The sequence below is a fragment of the Astyanax mexicanus genome, chromosome 4, assembly GCF_023375975.1.
Source record: "Astyanax mexicanus isolate ESR-SI-001 chromosome 4, AstMex3_surface, whole genome shotgun sequence".
NCBI classification, from domain to species: Eukaryota; Metazoa; Chordata; class Actinopteri; order Characiformes; family Acestrorhamphidae; genus Astyanax; species Astyanax mexicanus.
In genome coordinates, this window is record NC_064411.1 from 45,794,402 (window position 1) to 45,821,594 (window position 27,193).

The 27,193-nt window shown below is 35.4% G+C and overlaps 3 protein-coding genes across 4 annotated transcripts in view; 2 read left to right on the plus strand and 1 right to left on the minus strand.

Moving 5' to 3' along the window:
• acss2l (acyl-CoA synthetase short chain family member 2 like) overlaps nt 1-3,514 on the minus strand; it is a 39,891-nt gene extending 36,377 nt beyond the window's left edge. The window contains exons 1-2 of the mRNA XM_022678970.2: nt 3,267-3,514; nt 2,869-3,064 (exon numbers count right to left, since the gene is read on the minus strand). Coding sequence (XP_022534691.2) covers nt 2,869-3,064; nt 3,267-3,399 — 329 coding nt within the window. The 5' untranslated portion in view covers nt 3,400-3,514. The remainder of the gene's footprint in view (nt 1-2,868; nt 3,065-3,266) is intronic.
• A 1,332-nt stretch (nt 3,515-4,846) lies between these two features.
• Nucleotides 4,847-17,727, plus strand: ndufv2 (NADH:ubiquinone oxidoreductase core subunit V2). Its single transcript, XM_022678969.2, has 8 exons — nt 4,847-4,993; nt 7,648-7,710; nt 8,411-8,473; nt 9,070-9,186; nt 10,346-10,514; nt 11,200-11,309; nt 15,556-15,632; nt 17,533-17,727. The coding sequence occupies exons 1-8, from the start codon at nt 4,952-4,954 to the stop codon at nt 17,624-17,626; spliced, it is 735 nt and encodes a 244-aa protein (XP_022534690.1). The 5' UTR covers nt 4,847-4,951; the 3' UTR covers nt 17,627-17,727.
• A 3,566-nt stretch (nt 17,728-21,293) lies between these two features.
• Nucleotides 21,294-27,193, plus strand: part of ankrd12 (ankyrin repeat domain 12) — a 50,210-nt gene continuing 44,310 nt past the window's right edge. For both annotated transcript variants that reach the window (XM_007258425.4, XM_007258426.4), the window contains exon 1: nt 21,294-21,453. The gene's annotated coding sequence lies outside the window, so the exon portion shown is untranslated. The remainder of the gene's footprint in view (nt 21,454-27,193) is intronic.

Below are 27,193 nucleotides of genomic sequence, written 5' to 3' on the forward strand. Positions count from 1 at the left end.
CAGGCCCATACTCCACCATAACCACCCTTTCCAGCACCCAGCAGTGCTCAGAGCAGTGCTGTAAACAGAACAGGGAGTGAGGGGGAGAGTGAGAGCCAGCAAGAACCTGACAAACAGCAGGTTTAAGTTCATTTTTGTTTCTACTTGCATAATTGCAACATAAAAAACATTCAGCCTCATATATTATGCTCAGTATCAGTTTAAATCAACTTTCAAATCTGAAAGATCAGGCTGAAAGATATACGACTAGCATAGTACTGTTAGCAGACTCTAGGTCAGAGTGAGTGTTAATGATTGTGACTGGCAGTGTCTGGCTAGAATTGTCCATATGAACAGACAAGTGACTACAGCAGAAATCACATTCACGTTCAATGCAGAAGGCCTCACACATATCCGACAGGTCAAATATTATGTTCTTTAGCTTCTACTGGACATGGCAAAAGTCATGGGACACAATATATTAGTACATAATACTACTAATAAATCATTTTAGTTGTGATATTAACTGCTATTGTAGCTAGAATGATCTGTAGAATATATCAGTATGCATGCTGGTTATAATGCTGGGGAAAAAACTGACCAAACAGTGCCTGCTGTATGGTTTACTCAACAATAGCATGTAATAGCAATTGTATTTGACTGCTTTAGAATATGCATTAAAATACATTAAGTATTGCTAGTTAGACCTCCATCATTTTCAACCTTTCAACCCAACACAGCATTTAATAGAAAGAGGCTCCCAAAACGACCAATCACAGCAACAAAAGGATGCAATTTTGCAAAAATCATGCGTATGACATATTTACTTTGTTCAAATGTTTGTGGAACCCCTTCTAATAAAAGCATTCAACTAGTTTAATATGCACCCATTGCTGACACAGATGTGAAAAAGCACATACACACACACAGCTTGCCTCTTCCCTATAGAGTATTGCCAACAGAATGGGACTCTCTGGAGCAAATTAGCAAGAACATATTTGGCTAGAGAGGAATAAAGGCATTGAATTGAAGAATTGGAGCAGAGGAACTGTGTTCTCTGGAAGAGAACTCCTCCTGTTGTAAGAAAAACCTTCCATGGATAATAAAGACAGTTATTCCAACAAAAGCAGGATAAACTCTTTTTAATATGCTTTAATATGATGATAAACTATCCAAGTGCAGGTGTCCAACACTTTTTTCCAAATAGGGTTTTGTTATATAATTTGTAGTTACTCTTTAGAAAATAAGGTAGCAGACTGTGCCTGAGGCGACAACTTGTTGTTTCTTCTTGATACACCTTCACATGTCCTTGTACTCACTGGGGAGGTTCTCTCTGGCTACACTTCAACTAGCTCAAATAACAAGTAGGTCAGTTGAAAGCGGTTCTGCATTCCATTCAGATCTAGAGTCAGTTTTTGGCTTCGGCTTTGAGATGCTCTATAATGCATGTGGGCTGTTTAGGCTGTTTGTTTTGATACACATTTTACCAGTTATTGCAGATATTAAACCACTAATCTCTAATGTGCAGGACCTGTAGCATATGGTTATGGTCAGGTACTTCAGACAGTCAATTTGACACATTTTGCAATACAAGTGTTCTGTCTCTGCACATTGGCTTTTGTTCTGTGTTTTTAGTTGTTTGGTTTTGTGTTCTTTGTTTCTTGTTTTCTTGCTAAGAAAAAGGTAATGCATGCTATTGGTTAACAGCTATATGCTATGTTGGGAAATGTTGTTAAGCAATATGGTACAAAAATATTATATCATGCTATTTTAAAGATATTTGACCTGAACAGGTTATTTTGCAATGCTTTAACATACAAAGTGCATCACCATCAGCAGACTATTAATGATTTCCCAAATACTCTCCCATAAATTGTACATTGATTTTACTTCAAAATGTACTGCACTTCATCTAGTTAAACACTATTAATTACACTCTCTGTATTAAAACATGCCGTTGGTTAGTGTTTTTAAACACTATTGTTTAAGCACTATCACCTTAACCACGATAAAATTTATTACAACGTAGAAAAATACTGTCATGTAGCCCAATCCAATTATAAAACTACTTGAGAATCTCCATAAAATCTGCATGGACCAAACATAGAGGAACACCATCAGTCTTACATTACCATAAATGGCAGTTAAATATACACCTGAGGAAGTTCAGTCTAACTTCACTGCTGTTAATTCATCACTTGCACTGATTTTAATTATTTACTTCTCAAATACAACAAAACAAGTCAGGAAAAATAAAATATTTTGTGAACTGATTGTGTCATCATGTTATGGCAGGGGTGTCAAACAGGGGTAGGATAAAATATTGATATTGAGTTATATTGTATTGTTTTCGTTTACTATACATGGCATCAAATATCAATAGTTTTGTTGGAACATTTAAACTTTAGCTTAACTTAATCATATACTTCTGCAGTAAAGAATATTGGTTGGTCAAATTCTGTGCAATTGACATGAACAAATCCATAATTTCTGGTATTTGCTAATTTAGGAGTACTTTATCCTCTTCAATAAAACAGATGCCATAAAGTATCATAAAAAAATTGTCTTTTGATATATCAGGTATCACAGAATCAGAGTATTGTGATATCATTTCTACTGTGGGCAACATATCTTAATAATATTGCAACATGAGATGCCCTGTAATTTCCACCCCTAGTGTCAAATCTGTACACATTGTGCTGGAGTGGCAGTAGGTTTTCAATCTTCCACTTTTACATTTAATCCACTGGCCAATCTTTAAAGAACTACTGACTTCAGCTTCTGCTTGGCTGGAATGAATGAGTGGGACCAGTTCACTCTGAAATAAGTGGGTTCATCATGCAACCATCACTGTTAGCTGTGCAAAGCCTGTAAAAATAAAAAGCTCACCAGTGGAAAGCCACCCTGCTCCCCAGGTTGCGGTCCAGGACGTTGCGGTCCAGCACATTGTAGCACATATTGGTCTTGGCTCCTTCCATGAACTTGACATACACCTTCCCCTTGGTGGCATCAAAGTTGTATTGCAGCATTTGGCCTGAGGGAGGCTCCTTCCAGTAGAACTCCTGAGCTACATCCCTCCAGAACTCTGTGGATTAACAGACAGATTTGTTGGAGAGCTTATGATAGATAACAGGTTTCCAAAACACAAAACACCAGAATACTGGTAAACAGCTCACCTTATCTTTATACTTATCTAGAACTGGGTTTTAAGTGCAGCAGCATGCAGCATTACATTAGAAGTACCATTCATCTGACCTAGTTAAGCTTCTCATCATCAGCTTATTTACCTTCAGGCTCCTCAATGGACTTTTTATACAGAGCAAGGTAAGACTCCAGGTCAGGCACGTGAGCATCCACCCTGAGATCTTCTGGAGGGTGGAAGATCTTCTCCTCTGTGTTCTGCTGCCCTGGGACAACCATGACTCTGTCTGATAGGCTTTATAAAGCGATCCAGTGATCAACTCCCAAGTTCCTCACTGCTTGAACTCTCAAAGGCATTGGCAGTAGAAAGCTGCCCCGCGCTTCGCCTATCAAGCAGTTTATTGTGGCAGTCTGAGGAAGCCCCGCCCCCTAATCCTCATTCCATTTATTCCCTCAGTCTGCTCAGTGTACATGCAGCCAATCAGAGCGCTCCGTTCGGCACTCCCACTTTCTCATTGGCTGAGCGGCCGCTCTCCTGCTGATCCCATTACAGAGGGGAGAGCGGAGTTGGCCACTGAGCGCAGGCGCTGTTTTTCACAGGCTAAAAAAACAACACAGAGAAACTGGCCTTCCCACTCTGCACTGGACACTGTCCCACATCATTTCCAGGAAAAACAGCCCTATCATCTCCAGCACAAAGCATTGCAGGTATTGTTGTTGAAATACCAAACACACAACAACCCACAACATGATAATAAAGTGTATACAACATGCGGGGGTACAGTAAAACTTAAAAAAATAACGTTTTTTCAAAGCAGCAGTCCTTTTTTTCTTTTAAGTTGAGAATTCAGTGGGAATAGGGCAAATTATTATTTAAAAAATGGCGCCAGTGTGCTCCGCTACCATTCCTGCAAAGCCACATATACAGCTACATATACAACTCATATAACGTTACTGGGGGGAAAATGAGACCACTAATAAGTTTCTTTGTTTTTACCAAATTGAAAACCTCTAGAATATAATCAAGATGAAGATTGATGATCACAAGCCATCAAACTAAGCTGAACTGCTTAAAAGTCGGCACCAGGAGTGCAGGCATAAAGTTGTCAAAAAGCAGTGTGTAAGACTGGTGGAGTGGAACATGCCAAGATGCATGATTGTGATTAAAAACCAGGGTAATATTCCACCAAATATTGATTTCTGAAATCTTAAAACTTAATAATTATGAACAAGTTTTCTTTGCGTTATTTAGGGTATGAAAGCTCTTTTTTGTTATTTCAGCCATTTCTCATTTTCTGCAAACAAATGCTATAAATGACAATAATTTTATTAGGAATTTGGAAGAAATGCTGTTCGTAGTTTATAGAATAATACAAGTGTTCATTTTACTCAAACATATACCTATAAATAGCAAAATAAGGAAAGTCATTCAGAAACTGAAGTGGTCTATTTTTTCCAGAGCTATATATATATATATATATATATATATATATATATATATATATATATATATATATATATATATATATATATATATATATATATATATATATATATATTTAATAAAACGTTCCCATGAATTAATAAATAATTATCTATTAAATGAGGAAGATATGTTATTATTATTTGTTTATGATACAGCTTTAGTAGCTGGGTATTAGAAATCTAGAGAAAGGTATTGTGATCTGTATTAGATTAGCTGTACTGGCTGCGGGCCCTCTCGCGCTGAGTGCGTAATCAGACCCGCTGAATCGATCCTCCGTCGCTCTGATGTTGATGGCCGCCATTGTGAGAGTGTAGAGTGACCGGACGGACAGAAACACTGATAAACATGTTTCTTTCTGCAGCTCTTCGGGCGGCGGTGTCGCAGGCGGTATGTTATATTAGTGTCGGGGTTTAGAGCTCTTTTAATGTGCCGGTAAATGACTCGGCTCGGAGTGTAGCGGGTTTGTGTTGATGACACCCTGCAAGGGCAAGCTAGCCTAACGCTAGCTAACAGCCACAGAACCGCTGTACGTTAACCTAGCTTAGCTTAGCTTAGCTTAGCTAGCGGGGAGAGACAGCTAACTTACAGCTGACCTAACTAACCTGGCTACTTATGTTTACACGCCTGTGTTGTGTTATAGAGCTGCTAATTGTAGGCCTGTAAACTACTTACAAATGATGAATTATGTCACAATATGTGTGTAACGTCAGTTGTGTGAGAATTGATAGTGTATTAAGTTGCGAAACAAGTTGCACAAGTTACTGTACAGCAGTACTGTACAGCAGTTACAACAGAAGAAAGCTTGCCGATCAGTTAAAAAAATAATATAAAACCAAAAAATATATAAAACAATTTTATATACTAACTCCTATCTTTTTGCATTTTATTTCTGGGGGCCATAATCCACTTTTTGCTCATTTCCTGCTCTAAAAGGTCTGATAAACAGAGAGATCTGTTAATTACCAGAAGAGTTGAATCAGGTGTGCTTAAGAAGGAGAAGCAACTTCAGCCCTGGAACTGCTTTTTCTGGTCTACAGTAAAATAAATGTCATTCCAGTTATATTTTCCAGTTGTATGTTTTACATACTTGCATTTATTGGTCACTTTATTGGAAAATCCTACTTTGTGCTTTCTTTTTTTATACACTTCCATTATTTATGGGGTCCATGTACACAGCAAGGCAATAGTTGCATAGAGATCAGCATTTTAGATCCTGCTCTAAAATGATTACTACTTCTAGCAATTAGCAGAAGAGTTGAATCAGGTGTGCTTAAGAAGGTAAAATGTACAGAAATCTTACCTTCCAGGCCTGGAATTGCCCTTCTTCAATCTACAACCTATTAGGTTTAGATCTCATAAATTATATAAAATCTCTTCAATGTCCTTTCAGTTATAGGCCATTTTATTAGAGAAGCCTACCTTGTGTTTCCACTTTCTGGACATTTTATATCTGGGGCCATAGCCCACTTTTAGCTGATTCTCTGTTCTAAAAGGCCTGCTAAATCTGTTAATTAATGGGAGAGGTGAATCAGGTGTGCTTAAGAAGGAGAAGCACAACTTCAGGCCTGGAGTTGCTTTTCTCTGGTCAACAGTAAAATAAGTGTCACATTCTAATTGTATGTTCCAGACGTTTTTAAGCAACTTTGCACATATAGCAATTATTGGCCACTGTATTAGAAACTTCTACTTTGTGCTTCATCCTCTGGGCATTTTATTTCTGGGGTCCATGTACAGCAAGTGTGGGCAGTTAGTTGCAGGGAGACCTGCACTGTTTGTTGATTTCCCTGCTCCAAAATGAGAGCTGAATCAGGTGTGTTAAAGAAGGTAAAGTTGTACGGGAACCTGACCCTCCAGGCCTGGAATTGCTTTTCTACAGAAAAAAAACTTGCCTATTGGGTTTATATTCCATAAATGATATAAACCCCCTTCAATGTACTTTCAGTTATAGACAGTAATAGACATTATTAAATTGTGCTCAACCGCAGTGTTTGCACTGTCTGAGCATTTTATTTCTGGGGGCCAGAGCTTTTTTGCTCAATTCCCTTCTCTGAAAGGCCAACTCTGGCAATTAGGAGAAGAGTTGAATCAGGTGTGGTTAAGAGGGAGAAGCACAACTCCTGGCCTGGAATTGCCCTTTGTCAATTGTCAGTTATATATGATCTTTTTCACAAGTTATGTAAAGCACTTACCATGTCCTCCCAAATGGCCACTTTATTAGCAAAACCCACCTTGTGTTTCCACTTTCTGGGCAGTTAAAAGACTAGAAAAACTAAAAGACCTGCTAAATCTGGCAATTAATAGGTGAGTTTAAGAAGGAATTGCACAACCCCAGGTCTGGAATTAACCAAAATTGCCCTTCTGTGGTTTATATTAAAAGAAAGATGTCAGTTGCATATTCCAGACTTTCCTGAAACAAATTCCATATACTTTATTTGCAACTTTGTTAGAAACACCTACTTTGTGCTTCTGTCCTCTGGGAATTTTATTCATGGGGTTTATGTACAGCAAGTGTGGGCAATGGGAGCTGAAAACCAGCACTGTTTGCTCTAATACTAAATCTGGCAATTAACAGGTGAGTTGAATTAAGTGTGCTCAAGTAGGAAAAACACAATACTGTGGAGTCATTTGACCCTCCAGGCCTGGAATTGATTCTCTGATCCTCAAGTTATTTGAAGCACCTACCATGTACTTACAAAAGGCATCTTTAATAGAAACACCTACTTTGTGCTTACATTCTCTGCCTATTTTATTCCTAAGGGTCCATGTACAGGTATGTACATAAGTGTAGGCAATGAGAGTTGGAGACCACCACTATTTGCTGATTTCCAATGCTCTAAAATGCTACATGATGGCTTAATCAATTATTGGTTTGTCAGATGTACACCAGCATATATCTATATGAAATCATGTGACCATTTAATTTGAGTAAAGATGTGTAAGCAATAAATGGACATGGCCTCATTATGTTTGCTGAATATGGCAGTGTATACATTACAATACACAGTCCCTGTATTAATGTGGTCTGTCTTTGATCATTTCAGGGACGGCAGGTCCGGAGCCTGCACCAGTCTGCAGCCCGTGCTGGAGGAGCAGGGCTATTTGTGGTAAGATTTTTTTTTTGGTTATTTTCGTCTTATAGCCTTTTTCTAATACTGCTTAAAGCAGAGGGTGGTCCTGGAGTTGTGGCCCTGGTGTTTTAGCATCCTACAGAGTTTAGCTCCATCTTAATATAATGGCTAGGTGTGTTGGATCTGAGATCTCCAGAGTGGTTGTTTTCCAGCACCAGGTCTGTGTGACCCTATATAGGGCTGCACAATATTCCATTTTAGTATCATTATCAGAGCAGTCACATCGAAGGATGTGCAATGTCACTAAACGCAACTCAGGCTTCTGCTGAAAAATTTTCACAATTTTATTTCTTATTTAAAAAAAAATACCAGAAGCATTTTTTTAATCTGCTCATTTATTTCTCAATGTCATTGCATGTTGGATCCTTGACAGCTATTAAAATCAGTTGCAAATTCAGTAATGCAATATATATTGCAAAGCAGCAAAATATCACAATACCAGTTTCTTCCAAGATTGTGCACACCTAGTCCTAGACCCCTATATGTATATATATATATATATATATGCCTGTCACAATTATTATGTTATCAAATTATCATGCAATATATGTACATGGCCTTTTTTATTTAAACTACAGGCAACATTCTGGAAGTAAATCTTTTACCTCTGTGTGTTTACGCACATACAGATAGAAAATGTGTTTTAATTGTTTTTTTGTTTTTTTTTCTTTATCAGCACAGAGATACAACAGACAACAACCCAGAAACTCCATTTGAGTTCACTCCTGAAAATCTCAAGGTAAGTGAATTTGTTTTTAATGTTTTCCATGCCTTCTCCCAGAATATTTTTTTTCCATGTCCAAACGTGAAAGCATGCACACAATAAGTGTGTGTTTAAAGCCTTAAAATGTGCACATTGTTCTAATCACTAGAAATTAATACACTTTTGAAATGAATTGAATGGAAAAATTTCATCTTTTAAAGGCAACTGCACTGTCGGTGTTGTAAATTAAGCACCTGTGTGCATCTTCAGTACGTGTTGTTTGTACTTTTGTTGAATCAGTATTTTAAATGGAATTTTGCAAAAACAAAAATTGTGCCAAACTAAACTGATTTGAATTGAAACACAAAATATTAATATAAACTGAAAATTGCATCATGTGCACAATCAATCAAACGATCATTAATGGTTAAATTAACTTATTATAAAACTGTTTGGTTATTATAACTAAACCCTAGTTAGAGTGAATAAATGTATAGTAACTGATTAAATTAACTAGAGTACTCTGATTACTGTTACGAGTTTTTGGCCTTGAATTATACTCATGTTGTTCTCTGTGTACTGTGTTATGTCTGCATTTTTCCTAAGCTGTTTCTGTGCTTATTTCTTAATAGAGAGTGGAAGCCATTATAAATAACTATCCCCAGGGTCACAAGCAGGCTGCCACCATCCCAGTGCTGGACTTGGCACAGAGGCAGCATGGCTGGCTCCCTATCTCAGCTATGAATAAAGTAAGAACAAAAGTGAACAGGCATGAGTTTATTGTAATGTAATTAACCTGATAATAAAAATAACTGACATAATTTGTCATCACATTTTGTGTTCAGTGCTAAACATGATTAAAGATAGGGCACTGTTTTGAGGTCCAAATGTACGGAATTGCTTTAACGGTTTTTATGTAGAACATACTTCTGGTTTACATGTTTAAGGGTTGAAAATGTATTTTATTTGAGAAAAGAAAAAAGATTTATACATTTTATACATGTAGAATATTTTTACATTATTGTACCCTGTGTCTGTAACTCTCTTTCAATGAGTTTATTTAAATAGAAGTCAAGTTTAAAGAAACACCATTGAAATTATTATTATTATTTTTTTTTTACTGTTTGGATGTGCCTTTTGTACCCAACCATAAACAAAAACACAGAGAGATTTTCATCTAATCATAGTCCTCACATTGTGCACAAATTTTCTTTGTATAGTGGCAGCAGCTGGCCAAAGTGGGCATCAAAGTGCTCAGTCTGAGGGGCCTGATGGTGTTAGCTTATTACCCTGGTATGGGGTGCTACCTGCTAGGGGTGGGTGACATGGCCCCTAAAAATATATCATTATTATTTCAGGGTTTTTTGCAATAAAAAAAATCATTGGCAGTATGAGAAAACATTTAAATATCTTTATTAATTTCAAGAATATCATATCAACATTACTTCAACACAATACATTAACTTTTTCATAAACAGTAACTTACCAATACCCTGATTTTGTATCAAATCAAAATAAAATACAACAAGAAAAATGTACCACAAAAGTGCAGTATATTTAGTGCATGTATATAAAATGCAAACAAAGAACAAATATAAAAATGACTGCTTTTAAAAATATTGTATGTATGGAGGTCACGTCAATTGTTTTGTGATATTATTGCGTACAATATTGCTAGTAACATTCTAAACTTAACACTGCTGATGTGGGAATAGTAAATTGTTTGTGTTCACTGGTTTTTTAATGTGCTTTCATTTTCATTTAAGTTAATCAGTCACTACCTTTGTTAGCTGTTAGTTTTGGCAAGAATCTGGCCATATGAAACAGATACAATTTGATACATTGCAATATTGTGTATTTGCATTTCCAGATGCTTTAACTCTGTAACTGTGTTATCTGTTTCTTCAGGTAGCAGAAATCTTAGAGATCGCTCCAATGAGAGTGTACGAGGTGGCCACGTTCTACACCATGTTTAACCGCCAGCCTGTTGGGAAGTACCACATCCAGGTGTGCACCACAACGCCGTGCATGCTGTGCGACTCTGACAGCATCATGCAGGCCATCCAGAACAAACTGGGTAAGTAAACAGTGCCTTTGCACTCCAACAGAGAGCTGCGTTGTAAAGGCAAACTCCATGTTTATCAAGCGATACTGAAGCACTGATTCCCAAGTATGCAGAAAACTGAGGTCATAGAAATGGAGAGCAGTAAAAAAGCATTACCTCAGATCAGAGCTTTACTTTAAAACTGATCACTTTGACATGTAAAGTAACAGCAGGGTTGAACTGATAATTAAAGGCTTACATTTGGAATTGTTGCAGTCTTAGCTTCAGGATTTATAAAATATGTTTAAGAAAATATATATATTTTTTAAGAGATTAGTAAAAAAAAAATCAATATTAAGAAGTCTCTTCAAGAATAATAATTAATTTTAACTTTTTTTTATTTTTTTATATACATTCATTTTAAAAAGAACATTAGTGTTCATTTTTTTCATGTGTTTCTTTTTCTAATCCAATTTTTGATCAGACTCCACTGAAATAATATATTAGGCTTTAATTTGCTGCCATCCTTAAAACATATACTTGGTTAATGTTCAATAACGAGATCCACCTTAAATGTAATACTTTTTTATTCAATATACTCTTCGTCATATTGTATCAATATGTCAACTGATACACATACATTTAATAAAAAGCAGGATTAGTTTCTGCGTCTCAGTTGTTTGAGCAGAACCCTTTCACTTTCTCTTCCTCCACTCAGGTATCAAAGTCGGCGAGACGACACCAGACAAGTTGTTCACGCTAGCAGAGGTTGAGTGTCTCGGAGCTTGTGTAAATGCCCCGATGGTCCAAATCAACGACAACTATTATGTAAGTACAGCTGTTGAGACCTTGATGAACCTCAGTGCTGGAAGCAGGCTGGGTTTATTGTCGCCTCTAGGGGAGGCTATTCCTCTGTCTGTGCATATTGAATAGAGTTGGTTTGTTCTTGTTGTCCAGGGCTCTGTATTTTTCCCAACAGAGCAAATAAGACAAACTCACATGTAGTTTTATAAAATTACACTTTATTAGAAATGAAAGATGTATTTACACAGCAACTGAGCAAGTAGGACATAATGTCCTCTTTAATGTATTATTAAATGTATCACTTTATTGAAACAGTGCATTTATAAACATAGCTTGCTAACCACATACCATTAAAACCTAAAAACCTAAAAAGCCGTTTTGGAGCATTTGGAGGAGTTGGTACATTTATCATAAAATCAAAAAAACTTTGAAATTAAAATAATGTTAAAAAGGAAATAAAACAACAAAATACAAAGATACAAAAGATACAAGGATTTCACATTACTGTACTATATGTATCATGGTAGTACCCTATACTTTATCCCCAAACTTAATCAGTTTAAACAATTTATTATAAACATGAATACTATTTTATTAATTTATTAACATATTTATTAATATATTAATTTATTAATAACAAACTTTGCCTAACAATTCTAAAATTGTAAAACCCAGAACATGACAGTGCTGTATATAAAAAAAATACCAGATTAATTCTGCCTAATAAATTCTAACAAAGCCTTCTATTGTTTTTGAACTTCCATGATTTTTTTTTAATAAATAACTTTACTAAATAATTTTCTAAACACATTAAAACTATTCAGCATCTTTAGCCCCCTAAACTTGGGAAAGTTAATAACATAATGTGAGAGCTTATTTAATAAAATAATGTAAGAATCTAATTCTTGAAAGCACTGGGCAGAAATGTAAGAAAACCAATGCTATACACAAAAATCACGACAGCTCTAGCCAGACCATAGACATTTTCTTAAGCAAAAGCCTTTCCTATAAAGCTTAGAATACTGTACTGAAGGAGACTGCAGACTTCAGACTTCGACACCGTTCCAAAGGAGTGTACTATTATTATTATTTTTTTTTTTCATTTCTGTTTAATTTAAATAGACTTGCGCGAAACACTTTTTGGATTGTTAAAGTGTGGCTGGAAAATAAAATAAAATAAGAGACATGATACTTTACATCTTACATGTTATTAAATCTAGTCATTTTTGGTTGTGTTTTGTTGGTTTGTGAAAACTCAATATAATCCATATAATAATACAATAATATAATAATACAAATACAATTAATCGTACAGCCCTTCTTTACACAGACTAATGCACTAATGTAATTACTATTATATCTTTAACACTGGCTAGTTAAAAATCGTAAGGAAAAGCGTTTTTTTACCCTTTAGAAACTGGGAAAGACATTAATTAGGCTGTGTTCACATTTAGTGGCTAGTTTTAAGCATTATGCATCTGACATTTGACCTTTCAGCATTTAACTGTAACAATGAGGAGCCAAATGCATAGTAGAGTAATTCAAATGCACAGTATTCATCCAAGTCCATTGCCAAAATGCTAGGATTCTGTACTACACGTGGTCATAATCAGAAGCCTGTTAACAATTCCAGCAGTCAGTTAAGCTGGAGAAGATGGTGAATAATTTTAGTAATGTAATCTGATGTTTGAATTGAAGGTCATGTTGAAATTTGAAGTCATTGCTGTATTAAATATGTAATATCACTGTAATATCAAGTATGCAAGTTATACATTCATGTACTATTCAGACTTTAAGATAAGAAGTTTTCGGGTCAACCCCCTCAAATCAAATTTGATATGTAGCATATTTAAGCACCGATTAAGCCATTTATAGCATTGTGTCTGTTTTAAGAGAACAGCATGTCCTAAAAGGTCATTCAGCTATAAGAACAGTGTACCTTTCTTAAATAATTGATGATAATTATCAAATGCTATTAATGCTGACTAATCACTGCAGCAATTATGTGTTGCGCTGTGCTCTGTTGAGATGATTAATTATTCTTTAATTATCGAGGGAGCGTGAGACTTTATTTCTCTGTTTAAAGGAGTTACGTGGATGAGAGGTAATTGATAAACATCTCAGCGTGGGCTGAATCAGCTGGAAGCAGTTTTATCTGATAATCTTTATGAAGTATTGACTAACAATGATTTGAGTAGTGGGGTAAACCCCGCTTGTGCTGCACAGAAGTGATCATAACTACTTGGTTAATGATGTATGCTAATGTGACCTCACATGGTTAAATGGAAAGTCAGTCACCTGCTGGGACTCGGCAGCTGAAATGGGCTAGCAGGTTCCACTCTGACAGTTAATCATCAACTCTGGGTTCTGGGGTGTTGGTGGGAGTTGATGTTTGCTACCTTGCTATCTAAAAGTGGCTTACAGTTTTTTTAGTAGTATTTAGTTTACAGGCAGTGGGATGATCTTATAGTTTTACTGTTTTCTTTAATATTCAATTAAATACTTATACTTATACAATACTTTTTCTTGCCCTATTCTAAACCATAGTCTATGTGCATTGCAGCTATTAGCCATGTTGCTAAATGCTGCTGCTTTTTAAGAACCTTAAGAGAATATAAGTTTTGTATGTGTGACTTAACACCTCATGTTGACCTATTCTTCATGTCAGATTCAAACAGCTTAAAGCACTTAACCATTCAGGTGGCTTTTTCCAAATAGATACGGTTCAGCTGTAACTAGTTTTCTCAGCATGGTTAGCTAACCCTGCTTAGAGCCACAGAACCAATGACAAAGGGATTCACTGATGATCACTGTAAAGAAAGTGCCAGATGCCATATCTTTGTGCCTGTGGAAGACATTCTGGATCTTTTTTTGTCTCCTTTGTTTAATATCTGCAAAGTGTAGTCTGTACTAGAGCTTAGATCTGACCTGACGCGAGCCTGTGCACGTTCTGCCTGACCGCTCCATAAACTGTCATTATGAGCCTGAGCCCGATTTAAACCCCACATTTTTTTAGTAACTGTGCTAAAACTGAGCTTTTTAAAACTTTTCGGGCAGTTTGATTGAGTGAAATCTGTTTAGAATGATGTTCATTAACATTGCAACACTGAAGAAGCATAGTCTTATTATTGAAGAAAAACGTTTATTAAGAACAGGGCTCACGTGTGAGCCCCAGAGCTGCGAGATAACAGTACCTTTTTTTTTAAACACAGTTTGATTTGTTACTCTGCTATATTGTGATTATCATGCCATAGCTTTACAAAATAGCAATTAAAAACAGACGCCTACGTCACAGACCATTTTCTTAAGCCTGAGGATGGTGTTGGGAGGGGTAAGTTCAGGTCAGGCTTTGGGATGGATCGGTTTCGGGAAGAGAACCTAAGCTCTATTAACAAAAGTTCAACCAACATCTGACAACAGCAACTGTCTCATAATTATTGTGTGATGCTGTGCACTTCCTGGTCCCGATTTAGCAACACAACAAATTAAAAAAGAAGCCTTAACTGTTCGTCTGGGTCTGCATCAGCACAGAATAGTACAGTGCGGCCTTAGTAACCTTTTAAAAAGCCTTTGCAGTGGAAAAAAAGCCTGATTTATCTAGTATTTCTCTGTACTTTCAGAGGGGTAGAAGAACCAGATTATCCTTTGGGGTGCACTGTGATATCAGAATCATATTGGTTTTCATATTACAAATTTTACTGCAAACTTTGAGAGTTTGATAAACTTTCATTCACCTAAAGCAAAGTTTTTGTCATTTTTGGTATTGGGTTTAATTTAATGTAGGCACAAATACTGAAAAATACTTAAATCCATACAGAATCGCAAAACATAAAATTGCAACATTTTTAAGTGCATGAATATTTTAAACAGCTACTCCTAAAAAAGTTTTATTGATTATTTGGTTGCAAAGTTAACTAGCACATTCTGGTCCTAATTGTGCTCTGAATGAGCTGCAGCTGCTTTTAGGATAAAACTAACTAAAACTGAAATCTGGTCAGCAAATCATATCTCCTACGCCCTCGCATTGGTTGTCACACTTTCACAAACAGTGACCAGTGGGAATTTACCTTCACAAATTGCTATTCCAAGTAACTAGAGGGTCTTGTTTCTAAACATAATATTTCAAAGCTCTCATTAGTCACCCCTCTTGTGTATAAGTTTCCTAAGAGCTATATCTCACGTGCAGTGTAAATAACAACATATGAAAACAAGAGTGTCTATATCAATCAGTACTACAAGTGTCTTCTTTCCCTTTATATACGTGCTGCAGGAGGACCTGAAACCCTCGGACATCGAGCAGATCCTTGATGAACTGAAGGCAGGGAGAGTCCCACCACCTGGACCCAGGTAAGAAGGTGTTTCCCTGGTGTGGAATGCTTGTTGGAGCTGAGTAATAACTATAACAAGTTGTACTTTTGCTCTGTGTAATAATTTCCATTTTGAATGCTGGGGACAGAGGTAGAGTTTAAACTAATGAAGCTTTGGTTTTCTTAACATGCTGTATGTGAGGTTCAACAAGTACAAGTGATTAGTGGTTTTTACTGTTGATCTTCTTGTAAAGGACTGTGATACTGAATGTTCTTCCTTCTCCAGTCTTTGGATTCCTGACACATCTATTGAATTCTTGGCTCATTTTTTAGATTTGCCATAGTTTACTCTCGATAAAGATGTAATTTATGATAAAACTGTGCATATACTGTTATCGAAACCAGCATAACCAATAAGAGAAACAATAGGGCTGCACCTGATGCTTTTTTTTTTCTTTATTAACCTAATGCTTATTTTTTCTTGATTAACATAAATACTTTTATTAGTAAATCAAATGATCTAATGATTTCTATCCAGTTAATTTAATAATTATTATTTTTGACTAGTATCTAACAGCTAGTTTAAGCAGGTTAAGAGGAACTAGGCTAATAAAACACTTCAGTAACAACAGACAGGGCTTTACAAGTTCCTGTAAAGAATTTCTTAAAGAAATGTCCTGATCGTCGTCCGTTTCCATTTGAGCTTCATGTATTGTCTTTACACCAATAGGGAAACTAGAAGAAAATAGCTTTATCATAGTGCTGTATTTCTGAATTCAGCATGGCTGTGCTTTGATGTACATGGACCTATAATGATATTTTCAAATAATTGCAATACACAATATTACTGTCATTTTAAGTATATTTTATGCCACTGATACACTAAATATATAATCACTAATTATGCAAAAACAATGATTTGACATTTCTACTGATCAAACAAACCATAGATAATTTAGCACACAATTTAGCCACAATAGCAACCGGGCAAGCTGACTGTTTTCTGAGATAAATAATTGTTGATTTTTGATTGGAGATTTACTACACCTGTTTGAAAGAGGTTGTGTTTTAAGCTGCAACTTAATCAGGAACCCAAGTTGAACTTGCTTTGTGACAAATCTCGGGTTGCCAGATGGATTACAAATATTGGCACACAATTATTTAAGTATTCTAACACTGAAGATTATTTCTAATTTTATTTACACACTTCATGTAACATACTGCCTGTGTGATTTGTATTTGTAAAATATTTTTGTTTTGTTTTACAGTACGTGCCAATAAATAAAAGTGATTTTTATTTATATTCACATAAATTAAATGATCTATTATACTATTATAATGCTGATTCTTGAAAGATGCTGTGCATCTTCACATGCATCAAAATTAAATAGTTACCAAACAACATTTCCAAAATGTACAACATTGTATGTGTTTAGAAACATTTGTTCTATGTAAAGTGCAGATTTACTGTGTCGGCTAATTTATGATTCATTCTGGAATTGCAGCTACATTTCGAGAACGGAACGATTTCACTCATCTCTCAACTCTTATCAAGTTTTTTTTATTCAAGAACACGTGGCTTACAACAAAATATTTACACATGCATACATTTTAAACATAATTGTGTAGATTATATAGAACACATTTTTGTTTATAAAAAATGTCAAGTGTGATTTAAGGTTTTCCCAATAATTCATTTACAGTTGGTGTATCCTAAAAATATTAAACATTTTTAAATATTTTTTTCTATTATTATTTTTATACTGATGTTAGAAAGATACTATGCATCTGCATCTCTAGCTGTGGTGATATGATGATACTGCAGATACTGTTTAATTTAAGAATTAATTTAATGATTTTATGATGATTATTTATATAATAAATATTTTTTGTTCTGAGCAGGTTGTTGTTTATTTTGTTTAATATATTTCTCTATGTAGGAATGGCCGTTTCTCGTGTGAACCTGCTGGAGGTCTGACCTCTCTGACTGAACCTCCTCCTGGGCCTGGTGTTGGAGTCAGGGCTGACTTGTAATCGTCTCAGAGAGACCAACTGCATCATGGGCCCTCATCTAACTTAACTTGAGCTCTTTCAAATATCAGTCATTTGTGAGTGTAAATAAAATGTTAATTGTACCCCAGAGATCAGTGTTGTTATTTTCACTGCACCGCACAAGCTGGCTGCTCTTTAAAACACAGACAGCGAGGCAGTAATAGTGTTATCAGAAGAAGCAGAAGAAATGAATGGCAGCAGTCTGGACAGAATTAGCTAGAAAAACTCCTCAAAAGCAACTGACACACTGTTGAAAGTGGTTCGTGCAGCCGCACGGAGGAGAGATAACAGCTCAGCTGAAAATCATATAAACACAATGTTTTGCTAACGTGGCTTTGGTATGATGATGATTGAGGTTTTTAGATCATTGACGGTATACTTCACTACTCATGCTACTCGTGCTTATCTAAATGTGCCTCATTTTCACACCTATCGCCTTCGCTGCGGCAAATTAGGTGCCTACGCTGATATTTAAACACAGCAAACCACCACATTTAGCTGTACAGACATGCCACCCACCATATAATTCACTACACGGCTCCTTCCATTATAGTACACACCATACTGCTTGTACAAGCTGCCACATTTCATTGAACCCTCCACTGGCTGCCTCGTCTAGCCGCTGCCCATCCCCCCTCTTTCCTCCCTTCTCTCTCCTCTTCACAACAGCAAGCACAATTTTTACCCTTGTAGAGGCGTCTGACTACTGAAGGAGCAAATCTTTTGAATCGGTTCCCTTATACAACTCAGTCACACTGAGTCACTCTACTGAATCAATTTTTTTAAAGAATTGTAGTGTTTCACAACTTCAACAAGCTCATAGTGTATAGCAAACATAGTATTATTATTCTCATAATCTGAAATAATTACCTACCAAACTTTGCTTTTCAAATTTACATGTGTATGTGTTTAGCAGCATTTCTTCTCTATAAACTACAGATTTACTGTGTAGGCCAATTTAGAACTGTGGGTACATTTCTAGTATGTAAAGATTTAACTTATCTGGCAACTCTTATCAGTAAACCATTTTTAAATAATGTTAACGCTTAAAATAATAAACGAGAACAGAGTCAGTTGCACATGGCTTAAAACAATTATTTTTTTATTTCTTTAATTTAATACATTTTTGTGTTATTGTCAATATTTAATTACAGTTGGCATATCCTAAAAATTTTAAACAAACAAAATAAACTGCCATGTTTTTAATTACTTAAATGACAAACATATACTACAGTTATTTGAACAGATATTGCAGTTGATATCCCTGTATAACTGTTAATAGAGCAAGCCCAACAATTTTAAATCTAAATAGCTTTTTATTTATTCCATGTTAATTTAGTTTGTAAATATTAATGTCAATAATTTGCGGGCTTGCAGTCACTTATTCAAAATTCTGCATATAAACTATAGCTAAAATATACATTAGGCATTATTAATAGTGATACATTAGTTTAATTGCTATTATGCAAAACTGATTAAATAAAAATAATATATAGATAATGTACAGATGACTTAAATGCAACACATTTAAAAACTTGAGAGTAATCCCAACTATTTAAAAAAAGTTTTTTATTTAATGTTAACTTTTGCATATAAACTATGGCTAGAATATACATTAAAGGATTATTAATATTATTAGTGACAAATTAAAGTCATTAGTATTACTGTATTAGTATTAGTATTAAATTTCTCAAATCTGACTTTTTTATTGCTTTTTATTTATTTCGTGCTAATTTAAATTGTACATATAAATGCCAATAATTGTGGGCTGGGTGTCAGTCAACATTTAGCATATAAACTATGGCTAAAATACACATTAAATCATTATTATTAGTAACAAATTAGTTGGTTTATTATTATTATGCAAAAACTGATTAAATAAAGATAAATATACAGAAAAAATATAAACGATGTATGTACAGATTATTCAAATCGAACACACAGTTAACTTTAAAAAATACTAAAATATCTAAAAGCACTCATTTGATTCCTTAATAGTAATACTTGTAAAGACTCGGTTCGTCTGAACTGAATCGGAATCGATTCTCTAGCTACGGCTCCCCCCTTTGAGCCTGCTCGCCTGTTCTGCAACATAATGGCGGCCACTGCGCATGCGCAAGGCTCTTTCTACATAATGCCAAAAAAATAGCACTGCGCCATAACAAGCCCGAGCGCGACACAGCGCCCCAGCAGCACTAAATAACTCCAAATACCGCACCTACCGACAGCCTAGAGACCCGACAGACCTGTAGCATTAAAACTACACCGAGAGAATTAGAGAGAAGCCCATATTTACTTCAGGAACCCCAGCTCCGCTCGCCCGGCCGACATTTTCGAGAACCTTCCTCCCAGCAGCTGCAGCGCGGCGAACGGAAAAGATGACGTCAAGTGCTCGAGCGCGTCACCTCCCCCCTCTTTCCCAGAGCGGAGCGCGCTCTCAGGCTGTTTTTATTATACACACATATATAGCACCTACTGCACCTACTCACAAAGGTACCTACCACAATTTATATATACAGACTCAGTCCTACCCCTTTTAAAACCTGGTACAATTTCATATTCACTAATGCAAATTTATTATCTCAAATTGTTGTATTTTAAAAGAAACTAATGTTCTCTCAAAATGAGAAGCACATAACATTTATTTAACGTGATAGAATTGCACAGAGAATGCTAAAATTTACTTTTAAAACATGCACTGTGATGCAGCCGCTTTTAATAGGATGTTTCTGCTGATCTTATTGTGATCTCTATTGTTCTCTCTTTTATCTCGCCAGCTTTTTTCAGTTCTAACTCTGCATTTCTTTGATTTAAACATTGTAAAACTAAGCTGCTAAAAACTTGAGTTTATTGTTCTGCTTCATCAGTGTTCGCAGTAGCTCTTGTATCAGCACTATTAGCATGCACCAGGTAACTCAGGTAACCAGCTAAAGTTGTTAAAGCCAGAAAAGGTCCCTGAACCTAACAGACACCTCTGTTTTTAGAATGAATATATGTGGCTTTGGAGGAATTCAAGTAGAAGATAGAACATTGATGCCAGGACGGACTGCTGCTTTAATGCACTTTGATTTGGTTGTATCGTACCTGCAGGTTCGTATTATTCCCTGCATTCACTCCACATGTATATATATGCATTTTTTTTATATTTCTCTGTGTATATATTGAATATTACTTTAGACATCTGCTTACTTACATTGCATTTAATATCCACTGTTTAAGTCTACTTTTCTACTAATGTTTCATTTATGCACATTATTGTTCCATGTCTGCACATTGCACGTTCATTCTACATCATGTTCACTAAGCTGCACTCGTGGTTAGATCTTAACTAACAGCATTTTATTTGGCTTTTGCTTTACTATATACATTTTAGAATATAATATAATTTGTATAATACTTTTGTTTATATTATTTATATTATCTCTTAGTGGCAGTAAACTTTAAATATATATATATATATATGTCTGAATGGATATAAGTATTGATGTAATTAAACTGATGCAATACGACTATCTCTATACTATATATGTATGTGTGTATGTTTTAATCCTCGAAAAAAAACCTTTTAAGCTGTGGCGCGGTCACGTGTCTCAGTCTGGACCAATCAGCGCGGCGCTCTCGTGTTTTCGCTGGGCTTTTCTTAGAGACGGCGGAGGGACGGACTGGGGATGTTTTCAAACCCAGCCGTAAGCTGGAGACAAACGTCACACTCGTTTCTGAAACGTTTATTTAAATAAAAAACGACGCGCTTTTGGGGAACGGTGCGAGTTTTAGACTCGGAAGGCCACCGCAGAGAACGCTTCTACCCGGTGAGTAGAAAAGAGAGGTTAAATTGCTTGTTTTTTGGCTTTCCCCCCTTTTTTAACGTTAACCGTAACGTAGCTAGCAGGTTAGCTGGCTGGATAGCTAGGTGGCTAAGTTCAGCTATGGAGGGAGAATTCAGTGAATTCAGGCTCAGTGCGGGAAATACGGTGAGCTGCGGGACTGGAGCTCTCAGCAGGTTGTTGTGTAGTCTCACTTTTCACGTTTTGGTTCCACAGTTAGCCCAGGAGCTGCACGCAGAGGCTCAGCGAGCAGGCAGGCTAGCTGGGTTAGCTAGCCAGCGTTAGCACGAAACGTTAACCTAACGCTGCGTTACCAAGCAAGGGAAGGAGGGAAGCGCTGAAGGGGCGACTCCAGCTATCTCCACTGCCACTGTGGGCTATTGTCTGTGCGTGGAGGGGTGGCGCAGTCTGCAACACCCACAAGAGCCCCTGTGTTTTGTGTGTTTTTTGGTATTTGTGTGTTTTATTTTACCCAGCCAAACCGTTCACGTTCCACTCTGCAAACGGCATGAGTAGGGTCAGTGTACTGAATTATTTTGAACGTTTGAGGCTCAATTCCACAATAGAATTTACTGTGTTAAACTTCATTATTTCATTTCGTCAATTCAACATGGAAACTGAACATATATATATATATATATATATAAATGGGTTTTAATCAATTCTTTAATTATTTTTTAGTTTATTACTAAAAATCAGAACTAGAAAAATTAGAACATTTGTATTTTCTGATTCTTTTTGATTTTTTTAAGCTATTAATATACATTATGTTATAATCCAATCTATTTTTACTACAAGATGTAAAAAATAAAAGGAAAATCAGCAGCTTGAGACAAGGATTTGCTATATCGTATTGTACATAATAATATAGCCAACATTTTTTAATATAGATATTATCGAATAAAGATATTATATCCTTAAATATTATAAATATTATTATATATCACCTACCCCTAATTATCACATCTGAGTATTACTTTTTTTTCTTTTGTTTTACTGTTTTTAACAAAAGACAATTCACACTCTTCTCATTTTCCATTATATATATATATATATATATATTAGAGACATTATATCTGTCCAGTATCAAGTATTTTACTATATGGAGATAATATATGCAATAATAAAATTCAATTTTAATGTTGATGCAGTAGTGTATTCCTGAAATATATTTTTTTGTAATTCAGTATTTTGTCATATCATCAAGAGAAATATTGTAATATTATTTTAGGGCCATATTGCCCACACCTATTTTTTTTGTGAAATTCTGTTAAAGAAAGGCAGAAATTGAGAAAATAAAGAAATAGAAAAAACTGTTACACTAACCCTGCAAGTCTAGAGTATGTTTAGTATTATTAGTTCAGCTACATTATGTAAAAACTGAAATTGCTGTATAAATCACAGTTTTTGACAGTTGTCTTTATTCCATCCAATATTGGCATCATAGTTATAAACATCATAATCATAGGTGCTTAAAAACACTGAGCAACTGCATTTTGTATTACAACTATCAAAATAAGCTAGCCCTCTTTAGTTGGATAGAGTCTAGCACAGTTTACTGTCTAAAGAATGAGATAGTATTAGGATAGTTGTTACTAAATCTGCCATTACTGGTGCATTTTGTTTATATTTCACAATATTGAGGGAAATATTGTGCATCTTGAAAACATATGGTGAGAGAAGCTTATATAACTCCATTTTAAACCCCTTTTTATAAACTAATATGAATATTTATCTTCGTTTTTTCCCCATGATTGTATCTGCGCCATGCGGGTACACCTATGTAGCTTTGCATGAGCAAAACCGAGCCAGACACTGGCCCTCCAGCTCAGTGTTTTAGGGGGTGTGTGTAAGCTAGCCTGCTACCACAAAGCTTTCCTCACTGTTGACCGATGCTGGTCTGTCCTTCATGCACAAGCCTTTTGTCAAAAGACGAGATCAAGGCATCTTCAGCTGCTTTAGTGAAAGCGAGCACCCTGTCTCTGTGACTGTGCCATCATACCCACATTAACTGCCTTTTTTAATGACATAACTCACTACTACATTGTTTACTAGGGCTTCAGTTGAATTGACACTTATCAGACTTGCACTACCAGCAGAACACATGAACACAAGCTATAATAACATATCTGATTTTGTGCTCTTTTATTTATTTAAAATATATATATACATAGGAAAAGTAATGTAGCAGGTATTAGGTATTAATATCAATCAACAGGAGTTAATAATTTAAGATAAATAAAACAAGAGCCCATTCTCACACAGTAACCTAATATCTCAATTTTTGGCATTCTCCATTTTCACCTTTTAGCACAACATAATTCTCCAAACTGATTGGAATAAAATATTTAATATTTTTACTTTAATATTTGTACTTTTTCCCTTACACTGTAAGGTTCTATTTTGGAGGTACAAAGAATTTGGAGTAATGAATAGAGCTGCGGCATATGGTAAAACTTACATCACAATATATATAAAGGCATTTTCTTAATATTAAATATTTATCACAAACATGTTCTGACAAGCAAAATGCATCAGTAGAAAATTCAAATGTGAGTATTTGAATAGCAGTGTTTTTTTCTTTCAGTTTTTGCTGCATCATTCAATGAAAACATGAATGTTTATGCTCTTTGTATTGAAACATAATGTTGGGTCAGTGTTCTTTTAAGCACTTTAATACAATAAAGTGCAATGTCCATGATATGCCTAAAGTTTATTGTCAGTATGATGCGAAAAATATGATGCTTCGATAAAAGATCTTAATTCTCCTCTAGTAACCTAGTAACAGGGACTGATGTAAACAGAATATGTCTTCCTCACAATGTTAAATTGCACATGCTCAATAGTTATATTGCAGGATATGTAATGTCACCATATGGCTTTAAAATAATATCACAATATTTCAGCAATGACAATATCATTGGCAATATGACAAAACATAACATTTTAAAACATTTATTTCAAGACCGCACTACTGCACCAACTTATCAAGTTACATTAATACTATGTAATAAATCAACAAAAATGAACAAAAATCTACAACAAAACATGCATATGATATGCAAACAATTAAAAGTAAATACAGTATAATACAATTTCAAATTAAATGCCAAATAGACTGCTTTCAAGAAAATTAAGATATCCTTATTAGCATGTTGTTTTGGGAAGTATCGTATTGATGTGTAGCTTCAAATATAGATTTTTTTCTCCATTGAAACACGGGTGCTCTAAACTTCCTAGGTCTCGCCCCTTAATTTGACTTGCTAAAGTTACTGTTTAATTACTGGTATTTACTTATTTAGGCATGTTTTATCCTCTTTTGTAGCACAGATGTCATTAAGTATCGTAGACAATTGTCTTGTATATATCAAGCATTGTAGAATCACTGTATCGTGATATTGTTATCTTAAGCCCTGTTCAGATGGGATCAGTTTCTCAGTGGGACGTCTGTGAAAAAAATATTTCACACTTCTACTCAGTGTTTAAAATTCTTGCATCTGGATTGCAATTGAAAAAACAGTAGGACCAGTGAGTTCAGTACCTCCTCCATTTCCACTCGCTGTTGTGTTAACGTGGATCTCCATGGAAACGAGCACACAAAGTGTAATTGCAGTGCACGGCAGTGGACAAATAGCTATTTTATTGAAAGTGAGGTGACGAAACTCAGTCGGGACTAAAATTACCGGAGGACCACGGAGTTCAGAGAAAATCAGTAGGTAATTCAGCCTGCAATTTTTTAGAGGACGTCTGAGAAAAACACATACATGGTCGTTTCGGACTGGAATAAAATCACAGCGGACCCCCCGTAAAAGAGGAAATGACCCCAGGAAACTGTTTTTTTTTTTTTTTTTTTTTTTTTTTAAACATTTACTCCAGAAATGTAATTTTTGCTTGTCATGATTCACCCTATGCTTTCATGAGTTTTTGTGCATAGCATCAGTGTGTAAATAAACAATATCCTGCACATTTTCATTACAAAGATTAGTAATACCTTTAGTCCTGTTTAATGGGATGGAGCCCATCACATTTCAAGTACAAATTTCTGTAAAAGACAGTATTCAGATCTGCTGCTACTGGTGCATTTTATTTACATATAGAAATACTAAATATTGTGTATTGTCTTTCAATGTCTTTAATAGTGATATTACACTCTAACAGCCCTAGAGCAGATCCTGATAAACAAAATGGTGCATGAAAAGGTGTCAAAAACTTCTAATTTTAAAGAACGTAGCTGATATCTTGTGAGCTGTTTTGAAGAAACAGCTTCGTTCTAGATTTCTCCTCAATTCTCTCAGCCAGTTCCCCAGTGGATAAGTTTGTTCCATCACCAGCTCACCTGATTTTAACATCATTAAGCACTTATTTACCAAACCAGCTGTCGATGTACTATAAATATTCTAGACTCTTATGAGGAGTGCTTTGGATGTGTTTCAGTTACCACAATAAAGCAAAACTGCCTCTTTTCTGATTTTGAATATTATTTGTTTTCATTCTAGTATTAGAGGTCTACCAAGTAAATAAAAAGGTATTGCCCATGTAAGGAACTTTGCTTTTTCACAGGATTGTATTGACGGTGTTATGTTTCTGAATTATGAGTATCATTTATCAGTTATGCCATCGCTATTACTATCTCACTGTTTCTACTTGGATATTTTTTGTGTTTAGAAAAGAATATTTGACTTTCACTTCTTTAGTACAGAACATAAATAGGATCCTATGCCCACTATAGTCTCGTGCTCGTACACTTGCAAAATGACATATTAGGGATTATCCAAAGATCCTACTTTTCCACTGGGCCACTGGCCAACAAGAGCTTGCGGTTCCTGTTGTTTTTCCATTGACCCTCTTTTCAGGCATTTAGCCACATGCACAAGGCCTCGTCTGAGAACTTGTGCAGTTACGGCGGGCTGTTTTCAAGAGGTTTCAGCTTAAGACTTGCATGCAGCTTGTTTTTTTTTTAGTGCTGGATTGCAGTTAAATTGCTCGTTGTCCGTATGGTGTGTTTACATTAGATAAATGACGGGGAGTTTGGTCAATCCAGTACAACTCTGACTAGGAGCTGCAGCATGTTACTGGAAAAGTAAATAATTTTTTTTGTGCCACAAATTAGTATAAAAACTATAAATGCCTTGTTCATTTTCACATATTTTCTATACTAGGACCCTATGGAATCTGCTTATTTTTTCACAAGCCCCCTTTTCTACTCAGTCATTTTCATTCTTATTTGTAATTTTTTTGTAACCATTCAGATTTTTTTGTGTAAAGATCTATTCCACAATTTAAATTGTTTTCTGGATCAGACGTCATCATAGGTCTTCACTGTACTTATTGAAATTCAGCAGCACTAAATTGAATAAAATATTACTACTTGTACTGACAGTGCCTACATATGCATAGAAAAGTACATCTTGGCATACTTTATCATCATGATGATGATGATAATGATGATGATGATGATGATAATAATGATAAATATTCATATAGCTAACCCTTGTTGTCCACACAGTACTTGCTATCATATAGATTATAATGTATATGATCTATTATGATATAATGAATAGCTGCATATTTTAATGAGCTTCAAAATATGGTTTATTATTACCATCATAGAGGACAACTAGTCATAGTAAACATATTGTGATTTGTATATAAAACATTTTGAAACGAATGAAAAATGGCATTAAATCAAGTCCACACAATTTTAGTAAACTCAGTGATGGTACTA